The sequence below is a fragment of the Physeter macrocephalus genome, chromosome 18 (assembly GCF_002837175.3).
Source record: "Physeter macrocephalus isolate SW-GA chromosome 18, ASM283717v5, whole genome shotgun sequence".
NCBI classification, from domain to species: Eukaryota; Metazoa; Chordata; class Mammalia; order Artiodactyla; family Physeteridae; genus Physeter; species Physeter macrocephalus.
In genome coordinates, this window is record NC_041231.1 from 92,949,784 (window position 1) to 92,965,507 (window position 15,724).

Below are 15,724 nucleotides of genomic sequence, written 5' to 3' on the forward strand. Positions count from 1 at the left end.
CGTGTCCCCTGCATCGGCAGGCGGACTCTCAACCACTGCGCCACCAGGGAAGCCCTGTCATTTTTAATATAGTCAGAATTGTGGAAAGTTACCGAAAGGAAAAAATAAAGAGCAAATAAAGGGAAAACAGTCATGTGCTTGTGAAATGGGGTGGATTTGGAGTTTGACAGCAGGGGACAATGGAAATCAGTTCCTGTCCATTCCACTTTCAGCGGCATAGGCATAGTCATGATAAATTTCCTTGGGTGATGTTTGTTCTCTGGCAGTTTTTGGATCTTCTTGTATTAAGAAATCTCTGACTTTACACACAAAAGCGTAGACTGTTTGAATGAGAAAGGACACTTTTGTTTGGGAAAGGATACAACAAAGATGTGTCTGCTCCTGTAAGTAGAATGTGATTTAGATCCCTGATTGTGGAGTGACCATACTTTATCCAGTTCTTGGAGGGTATGTCTTTTTTTTAAAAATTATAGGGCATTATTAAGCAGCAGAATTATTATTTTTTCCTGTCACCATAAATGCACAGTGCCTCACTGATATAAATCCATCTTCTTGGATAATGTCAGAAACATAAATGGAGGGGTACGTACTGAAATTGACAAGATGTTTTAAATCACAGGTGGTCAGTAAGAGAGATTCTTTTCCAGCGTCTAGTCTCATTAGGAACATGCAAGCAACCACCAGTTCTCCTTCAGAATGGAATTTGTTTAACACTACTATTTATTTCAGCCTAAAAATCTTATTTAGGATTTTGTTGAGGAATCAAGCAGTGATTTGAAGTTGAACTTGGCGTTTTAAAGCAGCCTGATGTGATAGCTATTCTCTTTTGAGCGTGCATGTGAACCTATGTGCTTAACATACTTATTTGGAGTAAAAGCACAGACAGGAATTGAACAGGATTGGATTATGTTAGTGTTTGTGTCCAATGACGTATATATGTTTTTAATTTGGGGGGAGCACATAAACTTGTACTTCAGATGATTCTGGGGCTCGCAATTTTTGTTACCATTCTGAAAGTAATCAAGACTGATGTTAAATGGTGAGGATGACACACAAGATACACTTTTATTAGTGCTGCTAATGTTTGTATCGATACATGTAGAAGCCAGTGTCCTCCGTGTTTCCTCTGTGAATATGGGTTATTAACAATACTGGAACATTTACTGTTCTCCCTGGGGAAGCTCAACAACTGCTTGTAATAAAGCTGATACTTGATTCCTTTTAAGTTGGTGATAGTGAACTGATTCCTTTTTGCCCACAGAAGGGTGCAAATCGAGTTTTCTTCGGAGGGAAGCAGCAAGAAAGAACCTTAATTCCTTTTGCAGGCGAGGCCAGATTCAGGCAGATAATTGCTCTCCCATCATGTTGGCAATTTGAGTTACCCATGTGTTTTTGAAAACATTATGAAATGAGAACTCATATGCTGCTAGTGGGAGTATAAATCGGTACAACCGTTCTGGAAGGCAAGTTAGCCATAAATTTTAAGCAAGAATTTTTTTAAAGTTTTTATCCTATAATAGGATAAATTCCTAGGAACTGAATTACCTTAAGGAAATCAAATTTATTCATAAGCGTGTTCAACTGTTGTCGATACTAGTGCAAAATTGGAAGCTCCTAATTGGTCCAAAAGAGGTGAATGATTAAATTATGGTACTAACATACATCCATTAGAAATGATGTCTTCAAAGAATATTTAATGACATTGGAAAATGCTTACAATATAATGGAAAATCAAAACCACAAAACACATACATGTATTAAGATTCCATTTTTATGAATGTGGACATGTGTAGAAGAAAGAGTGGAAGGAAATAATAAATGCTAAGACAGTGATTCTGTCTGGGGTTGGGGGGTGGTCTTTATTGGTGGCTTTAATAATTGTTTTATTATTTTATATGATTATAATAATAAATTCTAAATGTTATTTAAATATATTTGAACGCATACTATGCACGCGTATCATGGTGAACTGCAGCCTACACCAGTGGAACAATAGCCGTTTGCGTTCCTGGTTATCCTGTTGGGCTTCTAGATGTATCACTTGCCCACATCCCTTGGAGTAGTGGAGATCATTGCCCTATTGTTCCATGCGAGATGTTTTCCTCTGTTGGTTTATGATATCCTGATCACTCTACCTAACCAGCCCAGTATGTGCAAATAACTGGGTTCTATAATATGAACAAAAGAAGAGGTTTGCAAAGAGATTTCCAGATTAGCGTATTTCATGTTTCTCCTTCAGCCTGCTGCCAGCTTTTCGGTAATTAGCACCATCACTTGGAATTTAATTCTGAGGACATGAGTATAAGTTATACCAAGTATATTTGGTGGGTTCCTATTAAAATGGAGAGCTGGTGATTTTGTTGTTGTTATTGTTGAGTGCCAAAGTATAGAGATTAGATGGTTCTGAACGGAGACCCGTGAACTCTGAAGTGAGTCCAGAGGAGTTTCCATTGCCTTCATCTGCAGCCCTAGGAAGCCTGGTGGAACCATGTACTTTCTTTGCTGTGACTCCAGGAGTCCCTTGTTTTCTTCCCCCAGGCTGCCATAGTTGATAGGAGTTTGGGAGCATTGTACTAAAGGTATAATATCATCACCCCCCTCTTCAGTAATCCAGGGAGCAGGGGGATACTGGAGGGGCAGAAGCAACAGCCTCCTGTCTGTCCCTCAGCTCTTGGGTCTGGGCCACGGGCTGCAGTTTGCATTGCATCTTGGCGCCCCTAGTTGTTGTGCAAGATCCAGCCCCGTCCTAGATTGCGGTTGATTGGAAGTTTGTTGTACTTGGATTCTCCCATCCTGTCAAACTTCTTGCTGGCCTGACTCCTTGCTTTCCTAGTATGTATGCATTGTAAGTAGATTTGTATTATAAACAAAGAATTGATGAAAATATAAAGTATGACTTTTTGCGCCTAAAATTACCTGTTAGGGAAAATAAGATCCTAGAATGTCAGGTTTGGCTTGATGCTGTCCAGCCAGCTGTGATCGGTTGGCTCTTTTGACACCTCTAACTGATGACTGCATCATCTCATTGTTCCATCCTAGCTTTACCAGGACAGAGAACTTAACCACTTAAGGTCCAAAGATTAAGGTAAAATAGGCAGGTTATACTGGAATACTGCTCAAAACAGAGTTTTGCTTAGTGTTTTAAAAACAGGTTATTTTTTGTTGGGAGTTGATATGAGAAATGGAAATGGATGAATGGGTACCACTACTGGTAAATTGCCCGAAGTCTGTATCAGAAGGCGTTGAGTTTATGTGTGTGTGTGTGTGTGTGTGTGTGTGTGTGTGTGTGTGTGTGTGTGTGGTGGGGAGAGCAGAGTGGCATAGTTCTGTCTTTTTACTCTAAACATATCTCCATCTGCCTGTTTTCCCCATACTTTATTTCCCCCTATATTTCTTTATCCAAATTAGACTAATAATTTTAGGTTTAGGTTCAGGAAGAAAAAATTTTCTTCAGCTTTTTTTTTTTTTAATCATGAAAAAAATTCACAGGACAAAAGAGAAGTGGCCCCATCTCAACCCTGCTGGAATCAAACCTTGGTTTCCGATTGGTCAGATGGTTCCCATAGATTCAAGGGCAGGGGCCTCTGACTGGTGAGTGTGTAAAAATCCAAGGACAGGGCCTACTTCTCAGGGGGTGGATAATCTGAGTACAGCTAAGCTTCTAAGGCCTCATTGTCCTGAGGAAGTCCTTTGGCTGCATCAAGGAGCCTTTCTCTGTCCTTCGTGTGCTTGTAGTATGTGCTTCTATCTCCTGGGTTTTGTATTTTTGCCGGAAAAAGCATGAATTCCGATCACAGACCAAAAAACACGTCTTAGATTATATTATGTTTTGATTGAAATGCAACATCGATGGTATTTGAGTGTTTTTTAAAATATATTTATTTATTTAGGCTGCATTGGGTCTTTGTTGCCGTGTGCGTGCTTTCTCTAGTTGAGGCAAGCGGGGCCTGCTCTTCGTTGTGGTGTGTGGGCTGCTCATTGCGGTGGCTTCTCTTGCTGCAGAGGATGGGCCCTAGGCGCGCAGGCTTCAGTAGCTGTGGCTCACGGGCTCAGTAGTTGTGGCTCACGGGCTCTGGAGAGCAGGCTCAGTAGTTGTGGCGCATGGGCTTAGTTGCTCCGCAGCTTGGTGGAGTCTTAAAGAGCTTGTGTTCAGTCATGATTATCTCTTTTTTTGCACCTTTTACTTTTCTCTTTGCTTTTCACACCTGTTAGTAGCATGGAATTAGATGATGAGGAATTGTGTGCTGTAGCTGGAGCTCCTCTCAGCTTTGACTGTGAAAATACTACTTTGAAATTAACTTCATGCTCCGCAGCCTGTAGGATCTTCTCGGATCAGGGCTCGAACCCGTGTCCCCTGCATCGGCAGGTGGATTCTTTTTTTTGTTTGTTTGTTTGCGGTACGCGGGCCTCTCACTGTTGTGGCCTCTCCCGTTGCAGAGCACAGGCTCCGGACGCGCAGGCTCAGTGCGGTACGCGGGCCTCTCACTGTTGTGGCCTCTCCCGTTGCAGAGCACAGGCTCCGGACGCGCAGGCTCAGTAGCTGTGGCTCATGGGCCTAGCCGCTCCGCGGCATGGGGATCTTCCCAGACCGGGGTATGAACCCGCGTCCTCTGCATTGGCAGGCGGACTCTCAACCACTGCGCCACCAGGGAAGTCCCGGTATTTGAGGTTTATCCTAAGTCGGTAACTCTATGGATTTGACTCTGAAATCTCAGTAAGCTGTGCAGTCTGAGTTTGGCATCTGATCTACCCATCGGTTTAAATAAATTGATCAGTGAAAAGCATTCAGAATGGACTTCCTCTGAGCAGGAGTGTATGGCACTCTTCCTTTTACACCCACAGAAAAGTAAGAGTGTAGGAGGAGTCTAACGCCATTTCCTTTTCTGCAAGTTGTCACTATGTTGTGTTTTATAAGCCCATGATCACATGTGTGAGTCGCTTCTTATTTAAGTTGCTAGAAACTTCTTCAGATGTTTAAAACAGAAGCAATATATTATTAAAAGTATAGTCTGGATGATGGGTAAGAAAATTTGATCTATAGCTTCTTATTTTTTCCCCCCAAAAGGGAGATTTTTTTCCCCTAAAGAATGATAACAGTGTGGTTCTTGCATAGGCCCAAAGGTACAGATTGAACATGGAGTAATTATTATTTATTTACATTGATCTAGATATTCAGTAGTGTGTATTGCATTAGTCTGGGTTCTCTGAGAAGCAGACGCCAAGGTGGGAACAGATGTATGAGATTTGTTGGGTGAAATACCTGTGAGGGAAAACAGGGAGGCAACTGGATGAGGCTGGGAGAGCCATCAGATTAAAATGCATGTCTCACCCCTGAGATGGGAGAGGGAAGGAAGGAAGGGAGGTCTTGGCCTGCAGTGCAGTTCTGAGCCTGTTTCAGCAGGTTCAAGGATAAGTCCTCGAGCTGGAATTCCCTGGCTGAGGAGCCCCACGCCTGGTCTGGAGGGCGTGGCTACCCTGCTGTGCTCAGTCATTGGCTGGACGCAGCCTCAGGGAGGCGTGGGCTGAGTACCAGCAAGGTGGTGGAAGCAGAGGATGCAGCTGCAGCCAGTCAGTTACGCACCCCCAGCAGCCAATCTGAGAGGTGCTTTCTCATGCCCACTACTTCTGTGAATAGACTCTAAATGCTTTGATGAACATGTGCCTAATTATGGAATACATTAAATCTAACCCCAAGAAAGAGGAAAACAAATGTTACATTTCTGTAGAGGCAGAGGGTCAGGCTAATTCCATGACACATTTCCTTTATGGATATATCAATTTTTTAGAGCCTTTTAAAATGAAGTTGTGAATTAAATGTAGGAACTTGGTTTGCAAATTGCATGGTCACCAGAATGTGTGTCTCAAAACACAAAAAATTTGTGCTGGGCTTTGTGTAAAGAAGGCTGGGAGTTTAAGTCCTTTTACTGATTCCTCAGGCTTACAATCTTACAGGGAAAAAAAAGCACAAAGAGGCTTTGAAAACAAAAACAGTCATATTTGGCAACTACATTGAATGTGATGCTTAGTGTGAGTCCCTTTCAAGAAAAACATCTCTCGGCATCTGTTATACATTCTGGGTCAGAGGTCTTGTTGAATATCAAGATGAGCTGTGAAGTTATATATTTGTCTGTAAGACGAAATTGCTCTTATAGAAAGTTTTGATGTAATCCTTATTTCTAGGACCCAAACCTCGGTGTTGTGGAAGCAGCTATTTTTTTTCACTATACAAGAGAGTGTTCAAAATTAGTGTCAGCTGTGAGCATGTCTTGCTGCCCTAGAATGACCACTTTGGGGGCTCCCTTGTCTGCCACCCCCCACTTCTCCCCAGTTCTGGAGAGCAAGTCACCACTCCCTTCCACAGTCAGACAACTCACTTCTCCTTCTTTTCGCCTTACACAACATTAGGAATCTTGTATCAAACGTTGGCCGCTGGACTTTCACAAATAAGATATAAATTTGGGTGTAGGTGTTAAGATTTCAAAGGGCATTTGTTGACACTTTCTTTAAAATAGTTTATCTTATTAGTTTATATTGACAGTTTAAAATATCACATGCTTATTATTTTAAAGAGATGGAAAATGGAAATGAGAACGAGAGGAATTAAAGAAAATGGACTCACAGAGAGGTGGACGGGTGCAGTGGACACATCAGCCTTGGACTAAAGATGGTTTGCATCTGATCCCATCCTGCCACACCTAGGCGTGGCCTGAGCTCAGGGCACAGAGGCTGTGCGGCATCCTAGGTTTATCCCAGGGGTGCTGTCATAGGACGTTGACCAAACCTCAGCTTTCTATGTAAATGAGTCATCAGTCCATATGGGTCAGAGATGGCAAATTCAATAAGAAGCTGTGAGAATGGAGATCAGATAACCAGGCTAAACTTAGAAGGTTTGAAGGAAAGTAGGGTAGTTGGGCAGTGGGGTTTTCTCTCGTCTCATTGGGCAGGATAGAGCTATTAAAGGTACTAAGCTAGGCTAGATGATTGGAAAGACAGATGTCTTTTTTTAAATTAATTTTTTATGGAGTATAGTTGATTTACAATGTTGTATTCATTTCTGCTGTACAGCAAAGTGAGTTGGTTATACATACACATATATCCACTCGTTTTTAGATTTTATTCCCATATAGGTCATTACAGAGTACTGAATAGAGTTCCCTGTGCTATACAGTAGGTTCTTATTAGTTATGTGGTCTACATATAGTAGTGTGTATATATCAAACCCAATCTCCCAATTTATCCCTCCCTCCCTTTTCCCCGCTGGTAACCACAAGTTTGTTTTCTACATCTGTGACTCTATTCTGTCTTGTAAATAGGTTCCTTTGTACCATTTTTTAGATTCCACATATAAGCGTTATGATATTTGTCTGTCTTTGTCTGACTTACTTCACTCAGTATGATAATCTCTAGGTCCAACCACGTCGCTGCAAATGGCATTTTCACTCTTTTTTTATGGCTGAGTAATATTCCATTGTGCATATATGTGTGTGTGTGTGTGTGTGTGTGTGTTGTGTGTCTATATACATATGTACACACTACATCTTCTTTACCCATTCCTCCATTGATGGATATTTAGGTTGCTTCCATGTCCTGGTTATTGTAAATAGTGCTGCAATGAACATTGAGGTGGATGTATCATTTCAAATTATGGTTTTCTCTGGATATATCCCCAGGAGTGGGATTGCTGGATCATAGGGCAACTCTATTTTTAGTTTTTTAAGGAACCTCCATACTGTTCTCCATAGTGGCTGTACCAATTTACATTCCACCAACAGTGTAAGAGGGTTCCCTTTTCTCCACACCCTTGCCAGCATTTATTGTTTGTAGATTTTTTTGATGATGGCCAGTGTAACCGGTAGGAGGTGATACCTCATTGTAGTTTTGATTTGCATTTCTCTAATAATTAGTGATGTTGAGCATCTTTTCATGTGCCTCTTGGCCATCTGTATATCTTCTTTGGAGAAATGTGTATTTAGATCTTCTGCCCATTTTTTGATTGGGTTGTTTGATTTTTTGATATTGAACTGCATGTGCTATTTGTATATTTTGGAGATTAATCCCTTGTCAGCTGCTTCGCTTGCAAAAATTTTCTCCCATTCTGTGGGTTTTCTTTTTGTTTTATTGATGGTTTCCTTCACAGTGTAAAAGCTTTTAAGTTTAATTAGGTCCCATTTGTTTATTTTTATTTCATTACTCTCAGAGGTGGATCGAAAAAGATCTTGCTGCAATTTATGTCAGAGAGTGTTCTGCCTATGTTTCCAAGAGTTTTATAGTGTCTGGCCTTACATTTAGATTTTTAATCCATTTTGAGTTTATTTTTGTGTATGGTGTTAGAGAATGTTCTAGTTTCATTCTTTTACGTGTAGCTGTTCAGTTTTCAGGTGTCATTTTAATTGCAGCTTTATTGAGATATAATTCACATACAATGCAATTCACCCACTTAAAGTATACAATTCAGCAGGTTTTAACACATATGCAGAGTGAATTTACAGAGTGTAACCATTTTACCACAGTTAATTTTACAACATTTTCATCACCCACCCAACCCAAAGAAACCTGTATGCATTAGCTATCACTCCTCATTTCCTCCCAATTCCCCCAGACTTAGGCAACAAGCAATCCATTTCTCTGTGGATTTGCCTAGTCTAGATATTTCATATAAATGGAATCATACAATGTGTGGCCATTTATGCCTGGCTTTTTTCACTTAGCATAGTGTTTTCAAGGTCTATCCATGCTGTAGCATTTATCAGTACTTTATTGTTTTTATTACTGAATAATATTCTATTAGAGGGACATATCACATTTTATTTATCCATTCATCAGTTGATGGACATTTGGGTTATTTCTTTTTGGGCTGTTATGAATAATGTTGCTCTGAACATGTATGTACAAGTTTTTGTGTAGACATGTTTTTATTTCTCATGGGTATATACCTAGGAGTGGAATTGCTTGGTCACGTGGTAATTCTATGTTTAACGTTTTGAGGAACTGCCAGACTGTTTCTCAGGTAGCTGCACCATTTAATATTCCCACCAGTAATGTGTGAGGGTTCCAATTCTCCACCTTGTGGCAAAAACAATCTGTCTCTTTGATTCTGGTCATCCTAGTGCTTGCGAAGTCATATCTCATTGTGGTTTTGATTTGCATTTCTCTGATGGTTGATTACTACTGAGCATCTTTTCATGTGCTTATTCACCATTTGTATATCTTTTTTTAATATAAATGTCCATTCATATCCTTTGGCCATTTTAAAATTGTTACTTTTGTCTTTTTCTTATTGAGTTGGAAGTGTTCTTTATATAGTCTAGTACGAGTTCCTTAGCAGATATATGATTTGCACATATTTTCATGCATTCTGTGAATTTCACTTTCTTGATTGTGTGTGTCCTTTGAAGCACAAAATTTTAAGTTTTAATGATATCCATTTAATCTATTTTTTCCTTTTGTTACTTGTGCTTTTGGTGTTACATCTAAGAAGTCATCGCCAAATCTAAGGTCATGAAGATTTATGTCTGTGTTTTCTTCTAAGAGTTTTATAGTTTAGCTCTTACATTTAGGTCTTTGAACCATTTTTAGTTACTTTTTGTATGCTTTTTATGTGGATATCTAGTTGTCCTATCACTATTTGTTGAAAAGACTATTGCTTCCATTGAATTATCTTTTTGTGTGTGTGTGATTTTTTTTAACATCTTTATTGCAGTATAATTGCTTTACAATGTTGTGTTAATTTCTGCTTTTTAACAAAGTGAATCAGCTATATGTATACATATATATGGGGATATAGGTATACACTGAATTATCTTGACATGCTTGTTGACATGGGTGTCACTTCTTAGGCTTGTATTTGATGGCTTTTTTCAAAATAAGATTGGTGCTATTTTTGGTCACTAAATGGTTTATTTACAGGCAGCTACATTTTACAAATGTATCTTTTACTATGCGTGAATGAAAGAATTGCCTTTAAATAGAACAAAGCATGTTAGAGCATATTAGCATGAAGAAGCCAAAATATATATCCATCCAGGTGGAACCAAGGCACTGGATTAGGTTATCTCCCAAACCAGTGCTGCTTACACTTACATGTGCATTTGAATTCCATGGAGATCTTGTTAAAATGCAGGTTCTCATTTTCTGGGTTGGGAATGGAGCGTGAGAGTCTATGTTTCTGACAAGCTCCAGGCGACGCTGGCAGTGCTGGTCCTAGAACTTAGCTTTTTTTTTTTTTTTTTTTTTTTTTTTTTGTGGTATGCGGGCCTCCCTCTGCTGCGGCCTCTCCCGTTGCGGAGCACAGGCTCCGGACACGCGGGCCCGGCGGCCATGGCTCACGGGCCCAGCCGCTCCGCGGCATGTGGAATCCTCCCGGACCGGGGCGCGAACCCGGTTCCCCTGCATCGGCAGGCGGACGCGCAACCACCGCGCCACCAGGGAAGCCCCTAGAACTTAGCTTTGAGTAAGAACACAAGAGGGAGTTTCTACGGTGATCTTCTTGTTCACTGTCGCCTATCTACTTATTTAAAGTGATTTGGAAGGGAAAAAAATTGTTTGAATTCTGTGTTTTTGTATTTTATTTCATAACCTTCAAGATGAAACACTACCATGCCCAGAAATGGAATAAATGTTTTCTCCAGTGGCAGTCCTGCCAATCTTGATCGTTTTCTATCTTCCTTTTAGGCCTTTGATGATCGTCACTCAGAAGATCACAACCTTGGCATTCCAAGTTCATGACGGTGAGAAAAACAGCCCTCCTTTTGGTTCTAAGAGTGAGCCTGACCTTCAGAGCTCTTCTTTTTTTACTATGTACACAGTCCAAAGGTTAGACAAGGGCCGGCAGATCTTGCTGTATCTTGTAAAAAAAATTTGCAGCCCACTTTAATCATAGCTTTTTACTTTCCCAGCTATTGTTTACCATTTCCCTGCTGAATCCATAGTCTTGGCTAAAATGTTCGTATTGAGAATGGTGGGTTTTCTGTTTAGCTTTACAGTGTTGTTTTTTTGTTTTTGCGGTACGTGGGCCTCTCACTGTTGTGGCCTCTCCCGTTGCGGAGCACAGGCTCCGGACGCGCAGGCTCAGCGGCCATGGCTCACGGGCCCAGCTGCTCCGTGGCATGTGGGATCTTCCCGGACCGGGGCACGAACCTGTGTCCCCTGCATCGGCAAGCGGACTCTCAACCACTACGCCACCAGGGAAGCCCAACAGTGTTTTAAATTTAAGTTAATGTATGGTGCTCTCTGCCCTTCATTTCCAAATCCATTCAGAAGAAGTGGAATCCTTTTTCTTTGGTTTAATCTCTGAGAAGCTCATGAGGTAATAAAATGTTAAACAGCATTGGCTAGTTAAACATTTTTTGGGGTGCGGGGGCTTGGAAGATTATCTAATGAGATTAGCCCAACCCTATAAAGGGCTGGGAAGAAAAAGAATCTTTTCTTTATATAAAACTGACCATTTTCTTTGCTCAGGCCCTTCCTGATAATGGCCAGAAAGTGTGATTATTTCCACTGTTAATACTGGGTTCCAGGAAAGGAGGATGGCCCTTCCATCCATGTGGAAGGTTTCAATATGGGCTTAAGAGATGCCAGGTGTAATTAGTAAAAGTATCTTCTGCGGGTTTGTACGGCTCTGGCAAATGCTTTCCGACTGTTGAAACTTCTTTATGTGTTGACGGGTTGGGAAGATTTAGTCTCTGCTAGCGAGTCTTCCTGTTTTTCCTTACAGCTGGGGAGCTGATTTAATTTCATTTTGACCCTGTTTATTCCTAGTTCATACTTGGCGATTTAGTCATTCTGTAGAGAACTGAGTAATTTTATTCTGAGGATGGAGTCTTTCTAGGGTGAGCAAATGTCCTGGTTTGCCCAGAACCCAGAGCTTTCCCAGGATGTGAGATTTTTTAGTGCCCACATTGGCAAAGTCCTGGGAAAAATGGGGTGAGTTGGTCAATATTTTTGTACCTGAAAACCATTTGGTAGTCGTTATAGACTCACATTAGCACCGTAAGTCAATAGCTAAAATCAGTTTAATTCCTGGGATTGCCAGAGCTGTACTATTTGATGAGATCTTAGAAAAAAGTGTGATTTTTTTTTTTTTATTAACATTGCTTCTTGGTTTCGTTTTGTTTTTAATACATAGGCTTTTTGCCTAAATTTACTTTTTAAAGCATTCTCAGTTTACCCTGTTTTTTGGAACATCCCTTACATGCAGCAAAATGTTTATTTGCCTTTTTCTTTTTTTTTTTCTTGTGTGTGGGAGGAACAAGTGAATTCCAGAAACACTCTGCCTTCTCTTAGGCATGTTTTTGAGTTGCCTCGATGGTCGGTAACCCTAATCAGTCTTAGCTGAATATACAGTTTTAAAGTCAACTTCTTCTGCTCTTAAGATGACAGTTCAGTTTCCTTGATGATTAGTTAACATACAGATTTTATAGAAAGCACGAATGTGATTTGGTTAGGAGTTTTTCTGGCATGGATGAGTTTTAAAAGAAGAAAAACCTCTTGATAATTCTTTTGTGTTTTCCGTGCATTCAGGGTTACGTTTCCTGTTTTTTTTTGGAAGAGGAAAGTCCCCTATTCCTTTCCCCATCCATTCCCTTGCATTCCCAGCTTATACCAGGTATCTGCACCCGGCATAATCAGGGAGGCAGTTAGGTAGGTGCAGGCTGCAAAAGCAGGCTTATGTCTCTCATGGAGCAATGAAAACGTGTACAGTGTGGTAAGGAGTGTATGAGGTGTGAAGGGTTCTCTGGGATCCATGTTCATACCGTGTGAATTAAATCGGGGTAACCCCTGAATTCTCCCCTCTTCATAAGAACCTATAGAGACTTTCCTCCTCACATGTGTCCTTATAGGCAGCCCTTTGATCCATTGAAAAAAAAATGGAGAACGGGGACTGTTTGTTTATGATTGATGAAACAAAAACGGATCACTTCTTTCAAATGAGTTTTTATAAGCCTCTTTAAGGATTTAGTTACCTGCTTCACTCAAAACATCTTATTTCTCAATATTTCTTTTCATAGGATTAGGTCGAAAGGCTGAAGATCTTTCCACTGAGCAATATCGGCTTGCTGTAAAGTAAGTTTGACAGTGTATTCTTGAGCCCTTTGGGTATCAGTGTCCAGAGATCTTCCTTTATGTTGTTTATTGAATGAATCTGCTATTGATGGACACTTGGGTTGTCTACCAGTCTTTGGCTCTTATAAATGGTAAGCCATGATAACCTTGTCCATAGGTCATTTTAAATGGGTTTGGGTATAGCTGTGGGATAGATTCCCAGAACTGAGAGTGCTAGATCAAAGGGTAAATGGCTCTGTATTTTGTTAGTTTTACAAGATTCTCCTTCAGTGGGGTTGTTCTCTTTATTCCAAAATTATTTTTATTGCGCATGTGTCTGAGAGTTGTCAAGAAAACAGTTAATTATCAGTGCCTATCAGTATGATTATGCTGGCATGAAAAAAGATAGGAAGTGGGGTTGGAGAGATAAATATGGGCTGGAGAATAGGATGAAGGAGGAAGCTGAAGGCTGAAGGTGGACTTCGGCCTGTGTTGATGTGTAGTAGAAAGGGGATGGATATCGGAGAGGAAGGGGGGCCGTCTAGAGTAGGAGAATAACACTGACAGAGGAGCAGAAATGGCTTATGGGGTAGCACCTGGGGGAGAGTGGTACAGCCATGGTGGAGGGTTCCTACCAGAGAGTAGTGGGAAATAACTGGGACATGTAAGAGAGGGTCCCAGCTTCATTCCTTCATTAAGAAATTGGGACTTGGAAGCAACGTAGAAAGTATCATTGGAAGAGTCTAATGAACCAAGTTCTTTGCTAAGCATCATGGGGGTGTAAATGCTCTAGGGCATAATTCCAGTGACTGGTTGGCAATGGCATTGGAGGAAGCCTTTCCCCGCAATTCTGTCCTACTTGAAGAGCATGCCCTTTAAAAGGCCCTTAAAACACTAGACAGAACTGGTCTCTAGAAAATTTTTTCCTGCCACTACCCTTGTCTGTTGTCCAGGACCTCATGCCTGGATGCCAAAGCAGACAAGAGGCTGTTACAGCGGTAGTTTTGTGTGGCCTCAAGTGGAAACCGGTTCTACCCATCATTTGTTTTGTATTGATTTTGGCAGTTGGGAGGGAGTTTTCCCATTTCAAAGCATCTCAACCAACTCACGTTAGGTCGGGTTCCCACCCTGCCTTATGTTTAGTACCTTCATTTTCTCTGGTAGACAGACAGCCAAGGTTGTTGAGAAAGAACATTTCCCAGCCCCAGGGTTGCCTTTGGCCCACTCCTGGCCCTCCGCGTTTATAGCTGTAGGTGGCCAGCAGAGGGCACCACGGAGTGCTGTGCCTTCTCTGCGCCACCCACCTCAATAACTTCCTTTCAACTAGAGTTCTCCTTAGACGGATTTTTAAAGAACCAGAACAAGGAAAGCTCATGCCGCGTTTAACAACCCACAGAGACAACACCTGTGTTTACGATTGGCATATTTGCAAATATGAACGAAAAATCAAAGACTGAAGACTCTTCAACTTTTTACTTTATTTTCGCAGAGCAAAACCCTCCTTTTTGGAATACGTGAGCTACCTTCTCAACTTCATGAGTGTCATAGCGGGCCCTTGTAACAATTTCAAGGAGTATATAGCCTTCATTGAGGGGAGACATACACACATGAAGTTGCTGGAAGTGAACTGGAAGGGAAAAGGCTTCCACAGCCTGCCAGAACCTTCTCCCACTGTAAGTTTTTAGTGCCAAGTATTTACCCAGAGGTCCAGAAAATAGAGCTTTGCTGCCAGGGCTGACTGTCACTTTTAATTGCTCTAATTAAAAAGCCAAACAGTTTACCAGAAATCTTGGCCGGTAACTTTTTCCCCCTGTTTGTTTAAAATATCAATATTGGTATTTATTTGCAATAGTTCTCTGTGTTGGAGCAACAGATGTTTATTTCACAGAGAAGCTCATTGGCTGGGAATATTGAAGCAATTAACCCATTTGCCAACCAGCCAGTATTTAGTGCCTACAGTGTGCCTATGCCTGTGCTTGTTAACACATTCAAATTTATGAGTGTTTTCTCTTTATGAACAGAAATTCACAGACAGCCAAAAGATACTATGTCATAAATGGTGGAGGAGGGAAGAGTGGGACCAGAATAAATGTGCTTTTTATTGCAGATCCTGCTTTTATGTCAAGGAAAACTAGTTTTCCACTGGCATGCCTGTAGTTTGGTCATATTGACTTTGAGAGAGTTTAGGTGGTTTTTTAAAATAATATTTAAATTTTAATCTGAAGTGTATTAACCTCGAATTAGTCAACATGCGCTTAATTCACTGAACTTTACAAATACGCTGAATTTATCCAGATCAAATATCCTATATTTAAGGGAAATTTGTAATTAATTGAAGGGACGGGGAACGCTGGAAAGGGAGAAATTGAGGATAATTTAAATATTTTTAAAGTGCTACCATCAGGCAACATTAAGTATTTGAAAATTTAAGTGATTGATTAATAAGGCATGCATTTTTGGAGAGTTTTGACACATTCGGGTCCTCTGCACTTTATGATTACTTAGATGTCTCAGCCCCAGTGGCTTTACTGACATAATCTAGGCGTGAGGTCACCGTGGCAGGGAGACATCAAAGGAACCACAGGTGTTTCTAGGGAGTATCTGTCACAGGAGTGCTGCGTTTCACATACTTGTATTTGGAAAATAACCTTATTAGAGAGTCTTCACATCACCCTCCAAGGAG

The 15,724-nt window shown here is 40.9% G+C and overlaps 1 protein-coding gene across 3 annotated transcripts in view; it reads left to right on the forward strand.

The window, feature by feature from the left end:
- Nucleotides 1–15,724, forward strand: part of MBOAT1 (membrane bound O-acyltransferase domain containing 1) — a 113,681-nt gene that overhangs the window by 72,607 nt on the left and 25,350 nt on the right. For all 3 annotated transcript variants that reach the window (XM_028479013.2, XM_024121982.3, XM_028479014.2), the window contains 3 exons: nucleotides 10,672–10,727; nucleotides 13,008–13,062; nucleotides 14,531–14,714. In XM_028479013.2, coding sequence (XP_028334814.1) covers nucleotides 10,672–10,727; nucleotides 13,008–13,062; nucleotides 14,531–14,714 — 295 coding nt within the window. The remainder of the gene's footprint in view (nucleotides 1–10,671; nucleotides 10,728–13,007; nucleotides 13,063–14,530; nucleotides 14,715–15,724) is intronic.